Source organism: Sturnus vulgaris, chromosome Z (genome assembly GCF_052056855.1).
Source record: "Sturnus vulgaris isolate bStuVul1 chromosome Z, bStuVul1.hap1, whole genome shotgun sequence".
In the NCBI taxonomy this organism is placed as follows: Eukaryota; Metazoa; Chordata; class Aves; order Passeriformes; family Sturnidae; genus Sturnus; species Sturnus vulgaris.
Window position 1 is genome coordinate 69,347,978 of NC_142283.1, and position 21,341 is coordinate 69,369,318.

At 38.6% G+C, this 21,341-nt stretch overlaps 1 protein-coding gene and 1 long non-coding RNA gene across 4 annotated transcripts in view; one reads left to right on the forward strand and one right to left on the reverse strand.

Moving 5' to 3' along the window:
• The window catches only part of LOC148219907 (uncharacterized), a 105,171-nt gene extending 101,106 nt beyond the window's left edge, over nucleotides 1-4,065 (reverse strand). The window contains exon 1 of one of the 2 annotated variants that reach the window (XR_015799334.1): nucleotides 3,929-4,065. This is a non-coding gene — a long non-coding RNA (uncharacterized LOC148219907). The remainder of the gene's footprint in view (nucleotides 1-3,928) is intronic. The other variant, XR_015799335.1, reaches the window with a different exon arrangement.
• Nucleotides 4,066-9,442: 5,377 nt separating this feature from the next.
• Nucleotides 9,443-21,341, forward strand: part of FYB1 (FYN binding protein 1) — a 45,227-nt gene continuing 33,328 nt past the window's right edge. For both annotated transcript variants that reach the window (XM_014875577.2, XM_014875580.2), the window contains exons 1-2: nucleotides 9,443-9,623; nucleotides 15,249-16,377. In XM_014875577.2, the coding sequence (XP_014731063.2) occupies nucleotides 15,276-16,377 (1,102 nt within the window). In that variant the 5' untranslated portion in view covers nucleotides 9,443-9,623; nucleotides 15,249-15,275. The remainder of the gene's footprint in view (nucleotides 9,624-15,248; nucleotides 16,378-21,341) is intronic.

The following is a 21,341-nucleotide window of genomic DNA, read 5'->3' on the forward strand; positions in this document are numbered from 1 at the left end:
AAAAAAATCTTCTTTCCAGCCTTAAGTACATGACTTTATTATTAAAATTTGGTTGAGTTCTATCACTCCAGTACAAACTCTTCTCTTCCTTCCTGTATAACCACTTGATTCGCCTCAGGATAAGAACCACTCGGTTTAGAACACCTTCAAATAACATCAGTATAGGCCCAGCTCTTGAACTAGATTCCTAATCCATACAATGGATCAGAAAGGATCAGTTCCATGACAGATGCCTGCAGAACACTGCAAGTAATCCCAGTTTAACTCAATAACTCCCTTTCTTCTAAAGTGATGTATCTCTAATCACTTCATGTCTGCCTTGCACTCTTTCTGATAGGTCACATCTTTTCCCAATTCCTGTCACTTAAAATTCAACAAAATACATCACATGAAATACTCTGTAGAAATCTAGACAAATAAAGTAAATTGTATTACCTTTGCCTCAAATGCCAGCTGAACTTTGTAAAACGTGTATTCATTTGTTCAGACATAACCCTTCTTTAGTGAAACCTACATTAGATATAGCTACATTTATCTAATGTTTCCTCATTCAAATAATTTTTTCCAAGTTATTCTTAGAGTTACATAATGTTGTGCTCAAGAAAATAAGCATGATGCTGATTTCCTTTTAGATTTTAGGAAAATAGGTAGTATGTTTACTAATTGTCCTTATAAGTATCTGTAGTTGTATTTGCTATTACCTATATAATAGGTAGCATTGATGTATTCCATCGAAAGTTTAATAGAAAGCAAATGGTTTGGGACTTAGAGCAATACAGTAACCTTTTCAGTGCTATAGCACTGAGATTTTAGTGAAATCCTAATTTCACCACAGAATACAGTTTAAACCTTGCTTCTTACACAGATAGAGTACCTTCTGTTATTTTACAATCATATTTATTTATCCCTCATTGATTCATACTGAAATTGCTTACTGAAAACTCAACTGATTTTTATTTAGAAGTTAGACATCAGCAATATATACCAGTACCCTCTTGCCTGTACTAGCCAGGACTTCACTCCCCTTCCTCCTTTCACCCTTTTTCATTAAGCCCTTTGTTTTAGTTTTAGGGTTTTTTCTAGATCTAGATCACTGAAGTTTATGGCCATATACCTTTTCTTCCTTTAATTTTTGTGCACAGGAAGTCTGCAGCACTACAGAACCTGCATACCCTCTCAGACCAGGACAATCCTATTTTTCTAAGAGTATCAGCTGTGAAGAGCTGAATAATTAAAAGCTAATTGATAGAAATATAATTCAGCCTATTAGAGATAGAAAATCCCTTCAGATATTAAACATCCATGAAAGTCTGGGTCAGGAGACGTGCATGGTGTTGATTGTGAAGCTTAAATATATGTAAATTCAGGAACCCTGAGTTTGAAAAACAAAACCAAAATACATATGCCTTTTTAATTCACTCAAAGATCACTGAAAAAATAACTAATTTTATCATCAGCATAGACTTGGTTTTCATGAAAATCTTGGAAGTAATTAAATGAATGAATAAAACCTATTCATCCTTCACAGCCGTGCAGCATAACCCAAACAAATACTGTTTAAAATTCTCTTAGGTCTCTGATAACATGCAAAACAAGAATACTGCTGATATCTTTCCGTGTGAAGGCTTTATAGACACACAGACTCTCTAAAAACAGGCTTATAGTGAAGGACAACGAACATCTTTTACTGCCTCTAGTACACTGCATACTCCTTAACAGACTTTTGGAGACCGAAAAACCGAAATTATGGTAAGTACAGGACTTTACTCATTTACTTTTACTACATGGATGCATTAGCACTAAAACTGCTGTGGATGGGCCTGTAAAACTTCAAGTTTATTCCTAACAATTTTCAGATCTTTGAATCTGGCTTCCTTCTTTTTGAGGGCAGGAGGAAACTTTATTTTTTTTAAGGTACTTCATCATCTGAACTGGTTTGTATATGATTTACTGATTTTGGCATTCAAAATTAAGGAAAACAACTTCTTTCAATGCCAAACTGACAAAATAGTTTGTCAAGTGCAGTCAAGGGTCAATGTAACACTAAGCAAGGAATAGGCAGGGGTTACAGGTTCTAACTAGACTTTTTTTAAAAAAAATCTACTATTTTATTTTGATTCAGCAGGACTTTGTAACTCAAACGATAAGGGAATTTATCTGTATACCTACAGTACAGTACGATGTGGAGTGTGGTGTTCTGTGTTTAGCAAACCAATATAATTTGTTTCCTTAGAAAGTCAGTTTCTTTAAACTCTCTAGATGTATCTTTTTATAAGTATTTTATTAATAAATCAAATAGAAAATTTCAAGATTAGTGATTTTACAGATACATGTTGAAAAGTATGAAATCTACATTTAAGCTTTCCCTTTCCTTCTTTCTTTAGAATATAAAAGTAATTGAAATATGGCATACACGATAACTAAAAAATTAAAATTTCAGCCCACAAGAGTGGGCTCTACAAGTATTAGATGGAGTTCTAATAAACAAGATTAATTATCACAGAAGCACTGGGAAAGGATACAGAAGCACAAAGGTGAATGATTCCTGGCTATTGAGAATTTAATTTCAGCCTTAATTTCCTGTTTCAGATGTATTCACATTCAGCCTCACTTGTGACAGGTAACTTCTTTAGAGCATATAAAGTACAGAAAGGTGTAAATCTGCATTCATTAAAACTCAGTTTTTTCTAAACTTTACTAGGGTTTGCTTGACTAATTGAGATTGACCATGAAAATCTAGGAAATTTTGTTTGGGGTGTTTTAAGCAAATATATTTTGGAAGAAAAAGCAAACATGACCCCTCTAATATGAATTGGGGAATAGCTAACAAATCTAAGTCTGATCTTCCACTTTTTAAAATGAAAAGACTGAAGAGCCATTGTTAAGAAATCATCTGGCATTAACAGAAACTAAATTGCTCTCACCTGAAGCCTTTTATTCAGAGGTTTGGGGATGATACCTTGAAGGGTAAAGGCCTTTTATTACCCCCTTCCCAAAGAAAGCCTAAGATACCTGAACTATGTGAGACCAGAAGAGACACGGGTGTCAGCTGCAAGTTCTCTCTGCCCCGTTAAGGGGGTGTAGAAGGCCAAACAGCTCAGAACAGGACCTTGCCTGCAGCTTGGATACTTTTTAGGAAATACGAGTTTCTCTTTTGCTCCTCTGTACTAAAAGCAGGTGAGGCTTGATGAGCTGTTGCGTGTTTAATACATGAGAAGGCAGGAAAGGAGGTTGCTAAATTTGTGTATGAAAGCGCGCGGCGTCCCTGTCTCCCTCCCGCAGCGTTCGACAATTCCCGGTGAGGTATTTGCATTGTTTTTGCGCACACCTTTTTGCCTCTCAGGCGGAGGCAGGGACAGACATGTTGACGAGGAAGGGAAGTCACGGAGCGTTTTGCTAAAGCTGTCCCTGCTGCTTTCCCACTTCCTCCTGGTACCAGCAGCTGGGGGGCATGCTGAAGGGGAAGCCAGACCAGCTGATAACCCCTGCCTAGCCATTCACATGAGGGTATATAGGGTGGAAACTGAACCAACTTCTTCCTTGAGAAAGTTTCCCTTCCTCTCCGATGTTCCCCCGTGTCCTTCCCGCAGCTCGGGCTCCCCCGCTTCTCCTCTCCCCGCGCAGCTGCTGCGATCGCCGCCTCCGCGCCCTCATGCCCGCACCGGCCCCATGCAGCCCCGGGTCCCTCCGGGACAGCCTGAGCCCGGGCAGGGAGGCACAGAGTGGCGGCTCGGCCAGCGGAAGGTGCGGGAAGGCAGGGCACGGGCACGGGCACAGCCATTCCTGAAGGACACGGTGGCGGGGGGCTGAGAGACCAAAACATCGCCAGGGCAGACCCTCCCCAGCTGCCAGAGGTCCTTTCCCCACACAAATCGCTCGTGCGCAGCTCCCCAAAAGCGCTGCTCTGCTCCTCCATTCTCCCTCTTACCCCAAACTCTTCTGATTTCCTCTCATACACAGCTTCTAGCAACTTCCCAGCCAGCGAGTCTGTTCGCCTGCCAGTGTCTGAGCGGCTGGCTTGCATCACCGAGATGGCCTCCAGGTCGTCCCCACATGCCGCTTGCCTAGACTAGTAGGTGATTGCTGCAAACTCAGCCATCACAGCTACACTCACATCACCTGCATTTTAGCTCATTAAATCGTCTAACCCAGCTACCCCTGGTGACCAGTGGTGGCCCTCAGTGAGGCAGAGCTGTGGGGTGTGGGTGGCAGTGGTGCTGTGGCACACTCTGTGATCCCCTCAGACCCTGTTTCAGGGGGCTGTGTCTGAATTCCTCAGGGCTCTTCACTTCATAGTGAACTCACTGCCTCCCTATGGAAGGTTTAGCAAAAGCCTGGTGCTCCCATTTGGTCTGTGTAAAGTGTGCTCCTGCTGCGGCACTGCTTTCAATTCCCCCGGAGCTCCTGCTGCTGAACCCAGGCACACAACACAGTGAGCAGAACCCACACAGCCTGTGGGGCAAAGAGCCTCATTTCGTTTCATTTCGCCTGATCTGAGCCCGCTGTGTGGGTGATCTCGGCAGCCAAAGGTGCAGGGAGCAGCCTGTGACATGGCAGTGGGCACTGGGGGTCAGTGCAGGGACAGGCATGGAAGGGGTTGCAGGGCAGTGCAGGTGACTCGCTTGGTCGAACATGATAGCTAATGTCTGAATATGAGCTTTGTGTTGAAACAAAAATTGAGATCAGAACACTCCACAAGTCACAAAAACTAGAGACTTTTGGCTTTTTGTGTGGAAGATTTTTTTATTTTGTACAGCATCAGCTTCAGCTGTCCCCAGAAAGGACTCTGATTTATTACACTACATACAACCCAGCAGAAAAACAGGATCTTAACACACTTGATTGTGATGCTCTGGAGAGCACTGAGGTTTCCTTCATGACAGAAACGTGTCCCTCACAAGGCATAGTCAGGGCAAGGACACTGCCAGTGTCCTTTGACTCCTTCCTTGAATTTGTCAATCCTCACTGTCTATTGAAAAATATAAATAGAGGAAACAGGTTTCTGCACTCGCTGTTCAGGCAAGTATAAATATATTAATACTAGGCAATGGTTGTAAGATTATAAATATTGAATAACAACAATTTAAAAGAGCCACGGCAGTGAGTTGAGGAGCTTCCAGGGAATCCTGCATGTCAGTAGTCTTCAAGCAGCATCTGGAAAGCCAGGCTGTTCCCATAGTCATGACATTGCATGTAGGCACAAGGAAATTGTGTTAATTTGCTATGACCAAACTTCTGTCAGAAATACTAAAACTGCCTTCAAATGAGAAAGCAATGGAAATGCAGCAGCATGTTTTTGAGGAAGTCTATCTCTGTCTGCAGACACAAAGATAACACAGACCGACCCTCCAAAAATGTTATTCTCATAGTGCACTGCAGCAATTGCAGGCAGAAGCTCCTGCCAATGTTCAGGAATATCAAGTTTATTGTGAAAATCAGGTAATTTCCAACATGATGCTGTAACAGGATCACTGCCATGGCAAGGTGGCACTTCACCCCAGAATTCTGACACTGGGGAGCGGCACAGCATTGTGAACCAGGACTGCTGACTCTTTGCCTCGCCCTCTGATGGGGTTCGCATACTCAAAATGTTACCCCAGAAGCGGCATGAAACCGGGTAGCCCAAAACTTTCAGTACAAGTATGTACAGAGATTATTTATAAATATGTTATTTCTGCTCCTGTGCCAAGTCTGCCCCCATGCCATCGAACACTGGGAAATAAACTCTCCAACCAACTTGTTAGTTAAGAAAAACAACATTATCAGCAATACTGGGTGCATGGGGAATTCGCCTTAAAACTTACATGTTCGGTAACCTAATAGACCGAATTCATAATTTCATTCATCATATTTCCTGAATACATGTATATATACTAATTATTTCCATTTACTTGTTTGGATATGGTTGCAGATCTTCTCATGAAAGTTTTCTCCTTGACAGTGTCAGGTCATAATGTACTTCTCTTATCATTCTTAGCTCTGACATACAATCCTTGTTCTCAAAACTATGATATCAGCTAGTACATATTAATCACTGATAGAAGTAAACAAGGAAGCATTAGCTGGCAGAAGAGTTATTAGTCACAGATGTAGGGAGTTAACACAAAGCCATATTAATCTCTGGTATTTGTACTAAGCACTATATGGTACGAAACTTTGCATTAACCATGAATACAGGGATCATACACTAATGAGCTAAATTTAAAAGAATTTTCCAACATCTTCACTCACTGCTGCATAGACTACTTTTTACAGAAATATAACCTGTTCAGTTACAACTAGGAGGCAAAAGCCATGTGAGAGAGAGAAGGAGGAGAAGCCAGGAAACAAAGTTTCAGTGAAAAATGCTGCTTATGTAGACTTTCTCTTGCTCAGTGCTCCATATATTTGCATGTGTTGTATATTACACAGCAACACTATTCTAACTTAGGAAGGAGATTTTCAAAGCGTTTTAATGATATCAATGCACCTGTCCAAAAGTATTCTCCCACATACTGGCCCCCTCCAGCCCTGTCTCCCCCTATATACACGTGGTTTAAAGGTTAGCTGCCCCAGCCAATCATCTTTGCCTTTTTCTTCTCCCACCCTCCCTCACAAATGTTATGCAGTCTCTCCTTATCTGGGATCATATAATACACTTACAGTTAGTGAAATGAAGCAGGTTAAAAACAATGTCAAAAGATAAAGATTTTTTTTTCTTTGTATCATGTCCCTTCAGTTTACAGCAACTCAAACAAGTATTGACACAGCTATGGAGGTAACAAAATCCTATGATGTTCTTTGTGACTATTGAATTGGAAAGGAAGAGGTGTTCATATGAAATGCCTGACTTTTTAAACCATTTTGGAGCAAAGAACATCAGAAGATGAAAGGAAAATGTCTTAGAAAGATGGACTAGCATTTACAGCAGAGACTCAAACAATCACAGGATCATTGGGGCTGGAAGGGAACTCTGGATTCCAGTCCAGCCCTCCTGATGAAGTTACACAGGAAGGTCCAACCCCCCACATGTCCAGGTGGGTTTTCAATATCTCCAGAGAGGGACACTCCATGACTGCCCTGGGCAGGTGTTCCAATGCTCTGCCACCCTCAATTGAAAGAGGTTCCTACTCACATTGAGGTGGAACTTCTTGTGTTTTAGTTTACAGACATTGCTCCTTGTCCTGTCTCTGCGTACCACTGAAGAGAGCCTGGCGCCATCCTCTGGGCACCCACCTCTGAGATATTTTTATGCATTAATAAGATCCCCTCTTAGTCTTTTCTTCTCCAGACTAAACACACCCAGCTCCCACAGTCTCTGCACATAAGAGCAATTCTCCAGATCCTAAATCATCTTTCTAAATTGTGCTGAACCCTCTCCAGTATCTCCTTTTCTTTTTTCTACTGAGTTGCCCAGAACTGGATACCCCACTCCAGATGTGGCCTCACCAGAGCCGAGTAGAGTGGGAGGATTGCCTACCTTGGTCTGCTGGCCACACTCTTCCTGAATGGCCAGGGTTCTGATTTTTTTTCTTCCCTTTCTTTTTTCTTCTAATTTTTGAAAAACTTAATTCCTAAGTAGCCACTTTTGCCAAAGTTACATGGACACGTCTATTTAAATCCTTTCTTTAAATGCTTTATTTAAACTTAAAACATTTATTTAAATGCTCTTATAACAAAATGTACTTAAGGTTCCAGTCATAACATTTCCACATGGGAGCAGTGACACACCAGTGGTGTGCTGGAATTTGGAGGCAGGGTTTGGTCTATACAAAGAGTATAATGGCATGTGTATACATGAGAAAGCATTATCATTATTAGCATCCTTGTCTTGCTTGAATATGAACCAGTGATTTTGTTGCTGCTGCTATTGTTGTTTTTGTGAAAAGAGAAAATGGCAGAATAACTTTAAGCTGCTTTCAGGTCCTGTTCCTTAAAATATTAATTTATTCAGATTCCTTTTTTCACCTACAAATAGCTAATTTCCCTATATCACACACAAACAACCTCCACAGAAATAAGCAGAAAAAAACCCCAGAGATTTCAGGAAGCTATTGCATGTACAAATGCAAAATGAGGCACATGGTGGATATTGCAGATGGGCAAGCTTCACAGAAATTTCACAGCATAAACTTATTTTCATTGTGTTTGTTGCAATTTATATTCTCATCAGTATTCTGTCAGTTAGGTATATACTTACTGTGTGTGTACTGGATGAAAGAGAAGACAACAGGAACTGTCTAGCATTCGGAGCTGTGAAGATAAGCTAGTTCTTTGATCATTGCATGATTTGTCTAGAGCAGATACAGTGAGCTAACCCTTGCAGTGGTGTTTACCCACATAAAATGACTGTATTGCTACAGTTAGCATCTGAAAACAGTCACAAAGGCTGATGCATACAACAGCAAGTCACAAATTCTAATCTGTCATCAGATTGATAATAAGTGCATAATCATCTGTGATGATTATTTTCACAAATAAATACTATTTTATAAATAAAATACACTGTTTAGCTGAATGAATAGCATAAAGAACTGCATTTCTCCCACTACAAAAAACAATTATGATATATTACAAATAAATCAGTTATCATTGACATGCAGCAGTGTTTCTAATTCAAATAAGCTCCATCTAGCACCCTAATAAACTTCTGAAGTAGCTAAGCTACAAGTTTTTGTAAAATTCAGCTAGAAATATCAAGCACTATGAAGGCTTTACTTTAATACCACAAAATATTTCAAGAAATACTAGTAAGTTTGTGCAGAAGGAGAGTAGTAGACCACGAGAAAGATTCAGTTAACTTTTAATTAAGCTCAAAGACGCACAACTTTTCCTCTGCAATCTCCTCCCCATGCACTGCTCCAGCAAATTCACTGAGCTGTATTTTGTAGAGGGTTCCGCCTTTGTGGTTTTGTTTTAGCTTCAGCACAAACACAAGTTTAGAATTTCTTGTGATGCTTATTTACTCAGTATTGGCTTTTCTATCCTATATCATCCTCCAAACTCAAACTTACAGGAGGAAGGACAGAAGAAATGTATGATTGTAGTTGTTGGGTTTTTTTAAATATCTCCACATAACAGAAGTTTAAAAAAACTGGTCAGCAGAATCTCAAGATCCGACTGGCAAATGTGATCTCACTGGCAGCATAGGAGCATGCTAGCTGACACCTGAGAGTGGGCCATGTATGCAGGGTTCTCAGTGGTAGCAGGGCACTGGACCTGTGGCCAGTCCACCCTTTATGCCCGTAATTGCCACACACATTTCTTTAGCAGCTGTTCTGTAATGGCTCAGGTTTGTATGCACCAAGGCAGCCTCACAGGGCAACGCAATATGGGGTGAATGCAATACTTTTGGATATCACATGGTGCTTACTGCTAATGGAAGCAGCCAACCAGTCTAAACACCCTTTAGTTCCCTTTTCCTCCAGCACTTCTTGCCTAATATCCTGTGGAGAGCAGTAACTGTTCATGATAATGAAACCCACAAGTGTATCTTGTGAGAAGCAAAAACTCCTGTGTGAGAAGCAGAACTCCTCTTTAGCAAATAGACCAGGCTGGTAAGCTGATACACCCGTGGATTGTCGCATTGAGGGAGCCAGTTTTTCTGCCTGTATCAAAATACTGGAGAGCTTTGGGATATTCAGGTAAACTGTTGTACATATTTGTCTAAAAAATAAGTGGAAAGTTCCAGAAGAAATAGAATCACTACAAGGTATTGAATATAACTTAATTAACTGGAAATCTAGTTGTGGATTTTACTTAGTTTAGGAGCTGAAAAGATGCTAAGCTGACAAAATGGAGTTTTCTCTCTCAAAGTTTTGTGGTTAGTTCTCTGAAACTTTAATAAAGTGGTCCTAATTTAAGTGGCCTTTGCATTTTGAATAATAGCAGAAATGGTATTTTCAAAGGCAGTTATTTTTTAGTTATCCCCTTTGCATTATTTGTTGTTTGTTAAATTATGGGTAGAGTATCAATTAATATACCATACTCTGGGTTGAGGTATCAGTGTATGTATTTTGTTAGTAATTGGTCATGGAAAATATTTTCCTTTCCAGGTTTGAGTAAAAATGCTACTCAATGTCTTAAAATTGCATAAAACTTCCTTAAAAATCATATGGGATCCTGAAATCCTCAAAATATAGGTAGAACCTGTGCAGTGACAGGAATGCAAATTTTTGTTCCTGGAGACTTGGAGCATTCACTTTAGTGGGATAACCAGACAAATAAGACATTCATAAGACAGTGACTATATACACTATAAAGAAGGAGGGCACCGAGTGAAAAGAAATCTGTTTCATTTCTGGGCAGATCATGAGAAAATTTACATTAATCTGAAAGAAATAATTGATAAAGGGTGTTAGAAGGCACATGAGAAAAATAATTTTTAAAAGGAAGTTATTAAGTATCATGAAATTTTGTGCATATATAAAACCATTTTGTAAAATAAATTGATATTAACTAGTCTGTTTATATCAGATACAAATTCTTGATGGAAAATTTGAAGACATAGGCTTTTGTTTTTGAAGACCAAGTTGGCAGTGGTTGATAGTTCTTACTTTTACTTAAACAGGTACCAAAAAAATCCATTAAGAGAGAAATTTTGTCATGAGCCTATTAGGACATAGAATGAACGGATAATCATGCCTCTATTGATGCTTTGACTTCGTGCATAGTCTTTCACAGAAGCAGTTTGGGAACAAGATGGGATTTAATCTGGCTGTTCTGGTCAAGCCCTATGCCCTCACTTGTCCATGTCTCAAACTCACTTGGAATGGTCCTTTTATTTTTCTGCAGTATGAGTAGCTGGTCTTGCGATTAGATAGAAGGTGAGAAAAAGTGGCAAGAGAGATATAAGAAGAAATATAAGAGGAATGCACAGTGGAAAAATGTAGAATACACTGTGACCAGGCTGGAATAACTGCCTTGTATAATTTTGATAACCATATATCCTCATGTATGTGTTGTTTTTTCCTTGTTGTTGTTAGAGGGATGTTTGAAATGATGCTCTCCAAGTAACATAGGGGCTGTCAGCCTCTCACTGGAGAATCCCTTCGATTTCTCTCCATCCTCTCCGTCCTAGAGGTTTGCCTTTCATAAAAACCCCAGACAGAAGAATAGCCTGTCTCCTCATTCTTAAGTATTATCTGATGAGGCCTCATTTCCCTTCTATACCACCCATTGTGTTAGCAAGTCTTGTATGAGCAAACTGTGTGTCTTTATCTTATTTTTATCCTTCTGCTATACACATTCATAGGTGCAGATCATTGCAACTTCTCAACTTCACTTTCCAAATGATGTAATTACTGTTAGAGCAAGTCTTGAACTAGTAATTATAGCTATATTCAAGGGGAAGAAAAGCAATTTGGAAATCTCTTCTGAAAACAACGAAGTTGAATAATGATAATTCTGAGGTGTCTGGAAAAGAAAGTAGTCAAGCAATAATTGATCACAAATTCAGAATGTAAATGCTGACTGCCTCAAATCTACTAACTTCAGTAGAAGTTATATCAGACATATAAAGTTGCAAAATAATTTTCAGATCTGTATTTTTCTATAATTCTCTGTGTAATTTTCCTTGTCATTTTTGTCCATTTTCTTATTCCTTATTTCCTGCCCATAGGTTAGAGCTCAATTCCCTTAGTGCTTATCGACTTCTCTGGTTATTTCACTATCACAGAATTCATGAGTAAGCATAGTTTTCTTCTTAAAGGGATAGTTTTATAATCTTTATTTTATTAATCTCTAGCAAACTCATCCAGATCTGATTTTGAGTTTTTAAAGGGTATATTTAGACCCCATCACTTGGGAATAGAAATGTAAAAGTTACAGTTGAGAAGAGCAAAGGTGGGGGTTTTATCCTTTATAAATCAGATCTGCATGTATTTTGAATTAATTCTTTGTATAGTCAAAAGTTAAATATTTTTCATTTGTCTAATTAATAATTGTATGCACACACATCTGCTATTCCATTCACTGTTCCAGTGTCAGTGTTTGAAGAAAAAGTGGCCTCAAGGGGAAGTTGAAGTGAAATAATCTTTTGGCTTCACCAAAACAGGAAAGTAAATAATTAAGCTATATTTATGCCAAGGCAAAAAAACCCCAAAAAACAAAAAAAAGAAAAAAAAAAGCTTTTTGTTCAGGCTGCCAGTTGAGACAGAAATATCCGTACTAAACTCAGGAAGAATACAGATGAATTTTTTAATGTACTTTTGTGTTCTCATTACAGCATACTTCTGTACAGAAGTGTGCAGCCATATTGTAAATTATGGGTAATTAGTCCTGTTAATACTGAGCTGTCACTAAGGTGTAGTTGTGGAACAATTCTGCAGAAGTGTAACTTGGTACCTGAATGAGTCTCTGCTGAAGGCAGTGGAAGGCTGTGAAAGCTCTGTATATGAAAATGTATCTGTGGCATGGGAGCTATAGCCTAGGTATTGATCTAGATTTGAGCAAACATTTCTCAATAATGCAACTATCTTGTATCAAAGGAACTCTTACTATGTTCCTTATGTGCTGCTTGCAGTTCAGATCAAAAGTTGAAAAGCCAAAATATTTTGCACTGAGTTTCCAATAGAGATCAAAGAGAAAGTTCAGAAAATAACCCAAAAAGCTTTTGCATGAGACTCCTCTTTTGCACAGATACTTTGCACTTTAGAGGGGAAGGGTAGGGGGAATTTAATCTCTCTTCAGAATCTTTTCAAGTTCCCATTTCATGATTTAAAACTTACTGTGTGTGATAATGAAGTAGGTAACTGCTGTCGCTTCTGGGAAGGGAAGCACAGAAACTGTAGCGATTACTCTATAACCAGGGCCACAGACAAAACATTTTCTTTTTTCCCCAGTCCCCCTCTGTCTACCTGACCAGCCAGGCTCTGTATTAGAATCCACATGGCTTCTAATGTAACACAGATTATGAAGGCCGAAACTGGTGTTGTACATTAAAGATAAGCAGAAAGATTTTCAAAGAGAGTTTCTTACTCTCTTTTGATTCTTACTATTACCTTTACCAAATAAGATAAAGAGGCTTTATTTTTTAATTGTAAACTCTTCCACATGTCCAGGAACTTTCCCTCTTGCTGAGCTTGTAAATATGTATGACTAGGGCAAGGTTTGTTCACAGTGTTGGGAAGAAATTTATTTTTAAAAATTCATTGACACTTCTAACATGCCAATAATGAATGGTTCATTTGAATAATGAATAGTGCATTTGAAAGCATATATGAATGTAATTCATGTAATTCATGTAATCTTGCTATTGCAAGTGTAGAAAATTTCTCAGAAACCATGTATCATAATAATAAAATTTTCTTCAAAGTCACATTCCCAGCTTCCTAAAGGTCTACATGCTGAATGGTTCTTGCAATATAAAAGTGTTGTCATTTGCACAGTACATTTTCCTATATTTCAAATAGAAGAAGTAACAAAGAAATCAATTTATTGCTATGACTTTCAAAAGAAATGAGTTGCTGAGTTGGCCAAGCAGCTGATCAAGTCCTAACTTCGAAGTTCTGAAGGCTTCAGACATAAACTATAATGATACTATCTCTAATAGTCTGTATTTTGTTACAGACCTTAGGAAAAAAAAAGAATTAGTAAAAAGTCAAAAGAGATCAGAGACAAAAGGCTTTTTTATTCTCTCTGGTCCTGCGATTGGCTTAACTTTCTAAGATGGTGAAATCAGTGTCTTATGAGGTATTGTGGGACAAATCTTGAGTAATTAGCGATACCTGTACATACCCCTGCAATGTAATTGTGTGTGTGTGAGTGTGTATGCATCAAACAGCAGTAGATGGCTTAACCCTGATAATCTCCATAGTACATGTGTACTTCCTCCTTTCTTTATATGCACAAAAATACCCAACAATGTGGTTGCTGGGTATAAGTTTCATTATGTCTACCTTGTTCTGGCTGCATTTAATGTAAGTAATTTGTAGCTCAACACAATCAGTTTGGAAAGACTGAATTTCGTGGCAATGCTGAAAGACTTGGGATAGTTACCTTTAAGTTGCAGAAGTCTCTCTCTCTCTCTCTAAATATATATAACTACTCCAACATAACAGGCTATTTATGTAATGAGATAAAATCAAGCAGAAGGCAAAAGGAGCAAAAGCCCAATTGAGAAGCTCCTGTTATTGAAGTAAAAAAAATCAAAACACCGAGCACTTGCTGAACCACAGTAAGTTAAGACACAGTTCATTCTTAAACCTCTAATTCTTTTTCACGCACCTATTTATTATGTTTTGTTGCAATACTTGGTTGTTTACAAATAGATTATTCAGAACCCTACCTAGTTATAACATTCCTGCTTTATACCATAAATTTTACATTTTAACTCATACAGGAAGTCCAGGTCCTACTTGCAAGTTTTATTAATCAATGTGTCTGCCATATCTGCACCCCTGCTGCCACTATCAGCTGGGAAGAAGACTTCTTGCTCCCAAGGGCTCCTGAACCTAAAGGTGGCCCGTGCCCAGTGCATGGGACCACTGCCTTTTGCTCCCATCCTGCACTGTGATGTATTTTATTTTTCCTGAATTCAAATGTATTGAACTTTTGGTTTCAGTTCATAATTAAGATTCCTCCTGAAAGTTACTGAATTGGGCTGACTAATTAAAACATCTATTTTTTTTTTAATAAAAGATAATATTTTTATAATAATAAAATATAATCTTTTATAATCTTGGAATTACTCAACTTCTTTTCTTTTCTCAAGAAATTTAGTAACTTTGACAATATCTGGGGTATTGATGGTCATTTCTTTCCATTTTACTTCACATACTTTCATTTTCTACCCACACATGCACAGTTTTATTCAGATGCAAAATGGAGAAGAGAAACAGGTGAAAGTGAGGGTGGGGGGAGCAGAAAGTAAAAAATTTGCTGAGAAGGGAAAGAAAAATTGACACACACATACACCAACCAGAAGAAATTTTTTTTCACAAAGGAACTTGCAGTTCTCCAGAATTAGCAGGAATAACATGAATCTGGTACATTCCCCCAGGTTCCAGCACAATCAGATTTTTAGTACCTGCACTACCTGAAGGGCAGCACCTGAATGAAAATTTTAAAATATTGTATAAATGCCGCAAGGATACAATGAAATTGTCAGCTTCTCTTAACCCTACAGGAAGAGGAGCAATAGCACCTCCTTAGCCAATCAGCAGTACTAAAGCCTCAGACCAGGAAACTCTTTAAAGTACAGTATTTGTGAACATTACAACAGTACTTTCCATTTCTGCCCTTTGTTTTTCTCTTCTTTATGTTTATAGAGTTGGAAGCCGCGTGTGAAGTTTCTCATGGAGAAATATGAGGCACGTAACAGAGACACGGAGGATACTTCAAACAGCCGACCCATGAAAATCCCAAGACAAGAAATCCCAATAGGATTACAGACAAGGAAAGCAGCATTTGAGAAATTATCAAAAAAAGCAAATGATGAGTGTTCTTCAGGACCCAGTACCCTTCACAAACCTGTGCAGCCTAAGCCTCAACTGGCAGTCAAGCCTTCAAGTGATGATAAAACAGAGAAAGATCGAAACCCACCATATTTGGGCCCTGTGGCACAAAGGTTTGGTGTTCAGCTTCAGCCCACTAACAGAGGAAATGATGAAAAAACTGGGTGCACTAAATTGTCTATCAAAACCAGTGATCCGTCAAAAGAGGACCCAAAGCCTTTGAATCCAAAACCTGCATGGAACAAATTCCTTGCTCCTCCAGATAAAGAAAAATGTCCTCTGGGACCAAAACCTAATTTAAATTTTGCATCACAGGAGAATGAGGCAAAACCAGAATTTTTAAAAGTATCTGCAGTTAAGGAAAAATTAAAGTCTGCAACACAAGCAAATGAGCCCAAGCCTCCTGCTTCTAAACCACCTCTTGCACAGAAACCTTCTCTAAGCAATGAGGTATCTCAAAATGAAGACACTTCTAATAAACGTGGTTTTCTGCAAAGACAGTCAGGACCTAAAACAAATACACATGCATACCAAGAAGCAAAGGAAATCGGTGAAAACAGTAAGTCTGCTGCAGAAACTACGGGCAGCAATTTTCCAAAAATAGTCCTGAAGCCTGCTGGCCACAGGTCCAGTTTATCAAAAGGAGCCTCCAGAGCTGTGGTGGAAAACATTGAAGAAAAGGGAGTAAGTGCTGCCAATAACATCTTCCTCAATACAATCATCCAGGAAGAATCAAGGCCTTCTCATACATTCCGTAAGAAGAATACAGCACTTGCTGCAGGAAGGCCATCAGGTGAACCTCAAGAGGAAGGGGACAGGAATTCTAGAATGCCCAAGCGGAAAATCTTGCCCCCAGTGTCCAAACTGGGCCAGCCCCCAAAAAAGCCCAGCAGACCTCCCAGTGTGCACCTGGGAAAATTCCAGCAGAGCCACCAAGAAAAGAGTAAGTCCATTCTGTTCTTACTTCCTTGGGAATTAGCTTTTTGATGCATTTAGAATCAGTTTAATTTCAGATGGAATCTCCTCTGCTGTTCAGAAATAACATGAAACCTGTGCATGAGAAAACCCCTTAAAGTTGTAACTTAGGCTTCCACACAGGACAGAAATTAAAGTTATATTCTCTATCCCTCAGCAATAAAGTTCAAGTTTAATGTTTACTCTATTGGGTTCACCTGTTTCACAAGGCTACTCAGATGCAGCTATAATTTGTGTGAGGGAGTGTTTTCTCAACATTTAAGTCCTGATCTAATTAAACAGATCAAACTTAGATTCTTATATTTTAAGTTTAGTTAGTGAGAAAGGGGGATGCCCAATGGTGTGATTCTGAGCTCTAAAGTTGCTGACAGTGGATGCTCTAATTCCACATTGTGCATGTGTGGTACATCAGGTACATTCATGTAATTTACTTGATAGATAATTTGTTCTCATAGCTTCTGTGTCTAGAATACAGCATGGCTTGTGTTTCAGAAGTTCTGAATACACGTAAGGCTGGTCTTCCTGAGGAAGAGGTTCAGAAAGGCTATGGCAGCATGAAAAAGCTCAGAGCTGATTTCTCTCTCGAGAAAAAGCCTCACTAAAAACAGTGTCTGCATGCAGCTATATGTTGTGTTACTATTAATTCCACTCAAAGATTAGGAGTATATTAGTGATAAAAAAATGTACTTTCTTGTCAGCTACCATATTCTGGTTTTCCTCTGTTACCCTATAGTTAAGGAAATGTTCTCACAAATCCAACATCAGGCCAAGATCCTCAAATGATGCAAATTTATGTAGGTCTTTAAAATAAATATGCCTATATACAATCTCAGTACAGAAAGACAGCATTTTTAACCAACTACACCAGTAGATGTTTTGTTTATATAAGAGTAAGAGCTTTGCTAGTTAAAACTTTGAGAAGTCCTGACAAAGGCTGGACATACAGAAAATGACAATTTATTTAAAACACATTTTTAAATTTACTTTAAGTAATTCATGGAGAATTTCTATTTGTTGTTCTGCTCATTGTTTATTCAGTTTTTTTCTGGTTCCCATTCAGTTACAGGCACAAAGCTTTTTCTTCATCCTGTTTTTAAAACTAAGCATAATAAATATTTATTCTATGCATTTTAAATTAACACTGTGAGCTGTAAGAATAATGTCAGAATTTTTGTTAGAAGGAGGGTGCCCAGTTGTCACTAATCAGGGGTAGCAGCCAACACTCTGACAGTCATGGGAACATGAGCTAAGGATGGAGCTGCCCAGCATGGTGTCATGGGTGGTTTTCCAATTATATTGTGAAACTCGCACACAGCTAAGTAGAATCAGAGGGTCAGACATGGTCTTCTCTATCTCACAATCATATAGGGGCAGGTCAAGAGTGCAAGTTTGGAAACCATATCCAAGAGAAGCTGTCCATAGTGTCCCTGAACTTCAGCCTTCCCCTACACAGCTGGCATGTAGTCCTTGATATTCTGTTTGGCTTTAAATAATGAGGCCATTTCTTTGTGGCCAGAAGTCTACACAGAGCAGTTCTGCTTGTCCACAGAGCAGACAAGTTGTTCTCTCCTGTTGTGAATCCTGAGCAAACTCCTTTTCAGCTCAACAGTTATTAATTGTTGATGGGTTTCTTGGAACATAATAACAGAATCTACCTGCCTTGGAAGGGCAGTTAAACTGAACTGTATTTTTTTTCTTAACTGTCATTTCAAGAATCAAAGTCATGTCAGGAAGATGCCACCCTCACAGTACAGAATCTTCCTGTTCGTTACTCTGTCCTCGTGAACAGAAGCTTTCCATAGCTGCTGCTGGGATTCAGGTGCTGAAAATAAAGAAGACTAAGCAAACGAAAATAATTTTTCCATTCAACAAAGCTTTCTGAGATCTAACATTTGGAGCTTTTGGTCTGTAATAGGGCAAAAGTTAGACTTGGCATTGTCCTTTGAGAAGAGAAAACCTCCACACATATTGTTTTTTACACTTGTGTTAGGAGCATATGCCTGCACTATAGAAAACTTTGTATCCCCTGATTTAAAACAGGAGTTTAAATTCTGCTTTCTCAGAAGTATCAGTTCACCCCTGGTTATTTGGTTATTCTTTCCCATGAGACCTGTTTTACTGTTTTCTTTTTTTTTAATAAGTATTCACTGGGCATGAAATGACATTAAATGTTAGAAGCTGAAGGACTTAGCTTTGACACAGTAGCCTTAGTTAAGTGTGGGAGAAGGATTTAAATCACCCATCATGCCTTCATGAATACTAAAGGATGTAAGTTTGATGTTAGCCTTGCTGTGGATTAGAAATTTTCACCTATTCCTAAAAAAATTTTCGTGTAAAACTTCTGTAGATACAAATGTCTTTTTCAGCAAAGTCTGACTATTGAGGTGCTACTATTTTCCAGTGAAGGCAGGCTTTAAGTCTGGGCCTGCAAATACATGGCAGGATAGTTAATCCCTGTGTTATGTCCCATTACAGCAATTTTCCCTGACAGATCATATTTACCTCACCTAAGAATCAATGATATGCATGTGCCTTCTGTGTTCAGAAAACAATACAAACTATATTGTTTTATAATAAACACCCAAGGTCTTAGAAAAAAAGAAGAGAAACAAAGTCATGTGAGGCCACAACTGTAGTGTTGCTTCCTGAGGAGAACAGCACTGGGCACAGTGGGATCATACAGGCAGGGTGGCCACACACACAAACCCAGCCAGAGGCTGAGCCCCCAGTGCTCTACTCACCTCTGCACAACTCCTGAACAACAAACACTGAGGCTTCAGTTTTTCAATGAATAAAACGTGGGCACATGCTGTCACTCTGCTTCAGTCAGAGAGAAAATTTCTCAGAATTTTTAAGACCCTCCACAACAAAGAATATTAAGGCTATGTAGGAAACCCTACCACCCTGGAGATTTTGAAGCATTGCCTTCAAAGGTCAAGGATTTGTCACATCATTCTGCTAAAATATGTGGATAAAACTGTAAATTAAACTGCCAGTATGGCTTACAACATTGAAAAAGACAAAACACTGCAATTTAAAAATTAGTTCAACCATCCTGAGAGAAATATGAATGAGAGAAGTATGAGACTGTTATTTATCTGTCTTAGTTAGTTAGTTAGTTAGTTAGTTAGTTAGTTAGTTAGTTAGTTAATCTAAGAAAACAGATAAACCAACATTGAGTGTTTACTTGCAGGTGGTTGCTCGGAATGCAACTTGCTGCTGTTGTTTATAAGGAAGCTAAAGTACACAAAATCCATTGCAAATTAATATTTAAACTCATTATGCTTGATTATTGCCTTTGCTACAACAGCCTGCAACATTTTCCAAATGTCTTAGCGTATATTTTTATTTTTAAATGAATAAATTGTATGCATTTAACATCAGAAGACAGCTCGCCATTGTGAATTGTCAAAGCTTCTGCAACTAGCAGACCTTCCCCTAAGTATCTCCAGTTTTGTTTGTTATGACTTAGGTGCCACACATTCCCATCAAGATTATCTGATTCTAGTAAATTGACAGTAAGATGTGGGTTGTTTGTATCACAGGATGAAGGCACAGAAATCTATTTTTGTCATGCATACTGTTGTTATAGTCTACACATGAATTCTGGAGTTGTTCCTGCAGCTATCAGCTCTAAGTCCTGTTGAGTCAGCTATAACCACTCCTGATGGAGGCTTCAGAAACTAAGATGCAGAATTTAGGACTTGGGAGAGAAACCGTGTGAATGCACCTGTTAATTATGGTAAGAGGTTTGACATGTAGTTTGAACAGCTTTGAGGCCCCTTCTGTTCTGAATCAAAGCATATATATAACATATTCACTCAATAGGTCTGAACCTCTGCAAAGGTCTGAATGAAGTACATGAAGAATTTTGTTCTACTTGAAACCGTTGCCCACCTTCCAACAGGGTCAGTGCTGGATGGATTTAACACAGTGCCTTGAGGATTACACTACATAGAATAGCAGCCTTTGAGAAGTGCTAAGAGCAGTAGCTAGAAAGGAAAATTCATAAGGATAAAGAAAAAAGACAGCCATTACTTTCTCATGGAACGTGACAGAAAGGAAGCTGCTGGAGAAAAATAAGTAAAACTGATGGAACTGAGTAATTCTTTCATCTTAAGAAGATTTCCTTAATTTAATTTCTTAAATCTTGTTATTTTGTATACCTATTTTGATTCACAAAAAGAAACACCTGTTTATGCACCTTCATCTTGTGGTTGCATTATATGGGTCGCAATACAAAATACAAAAATCTCTGCTGTATACCAATGCTTCAAGTGCACTGAAACCCATTGAGATTCCAGAAAATAATGTGAACACATAGCATATCAATAAATTTAATGTAGAGATTGATAAAAGTGATAAGAACTAGCTGAAAGTTTCCCATTCTTTAAGTTGACACATATTTTGCTTAAAGCCTACTTTACAGTTATTTTTAGCAAGAGTGTGTATCCAGCACATCACACTACTTTATAGATAGCTTTGTGGCCAAGTTGGAAAATGTCTTGTTTTCCCTTATACACAAAAGTACTGGGGTGATGGTGTTCTGGACGTGTTGCTGGTAACATTACTGGAGAATGTATCTTGCACCCAAAAGGTGTCTAGCTCCAAAAATAAAAAAGCTTTGTAGTATGTTTATTTTTATTAAAAGCTAGATAGTCTTGTAATTACAAGAATGATTGGCATATACTTCTTGTATTTGAAGTTTGATAAGTACTGAAATTTCTTTCTGAGCTAAAAGTTCTAATTTCTCTATACTCTTTAAATATCTCCTTCGCAGCTCACAGAGGTAAAATCTATGTAGCATGCATAGTGTTGAATTTGAAACAATCTGTGCTCTACTGATGCAAGTATTTTCACCATTTAATTTTCTAGACCTATTTTGAGTCACAGGGAGAAATGCTCCTAATGAATCTTCTTCATTACAAATTA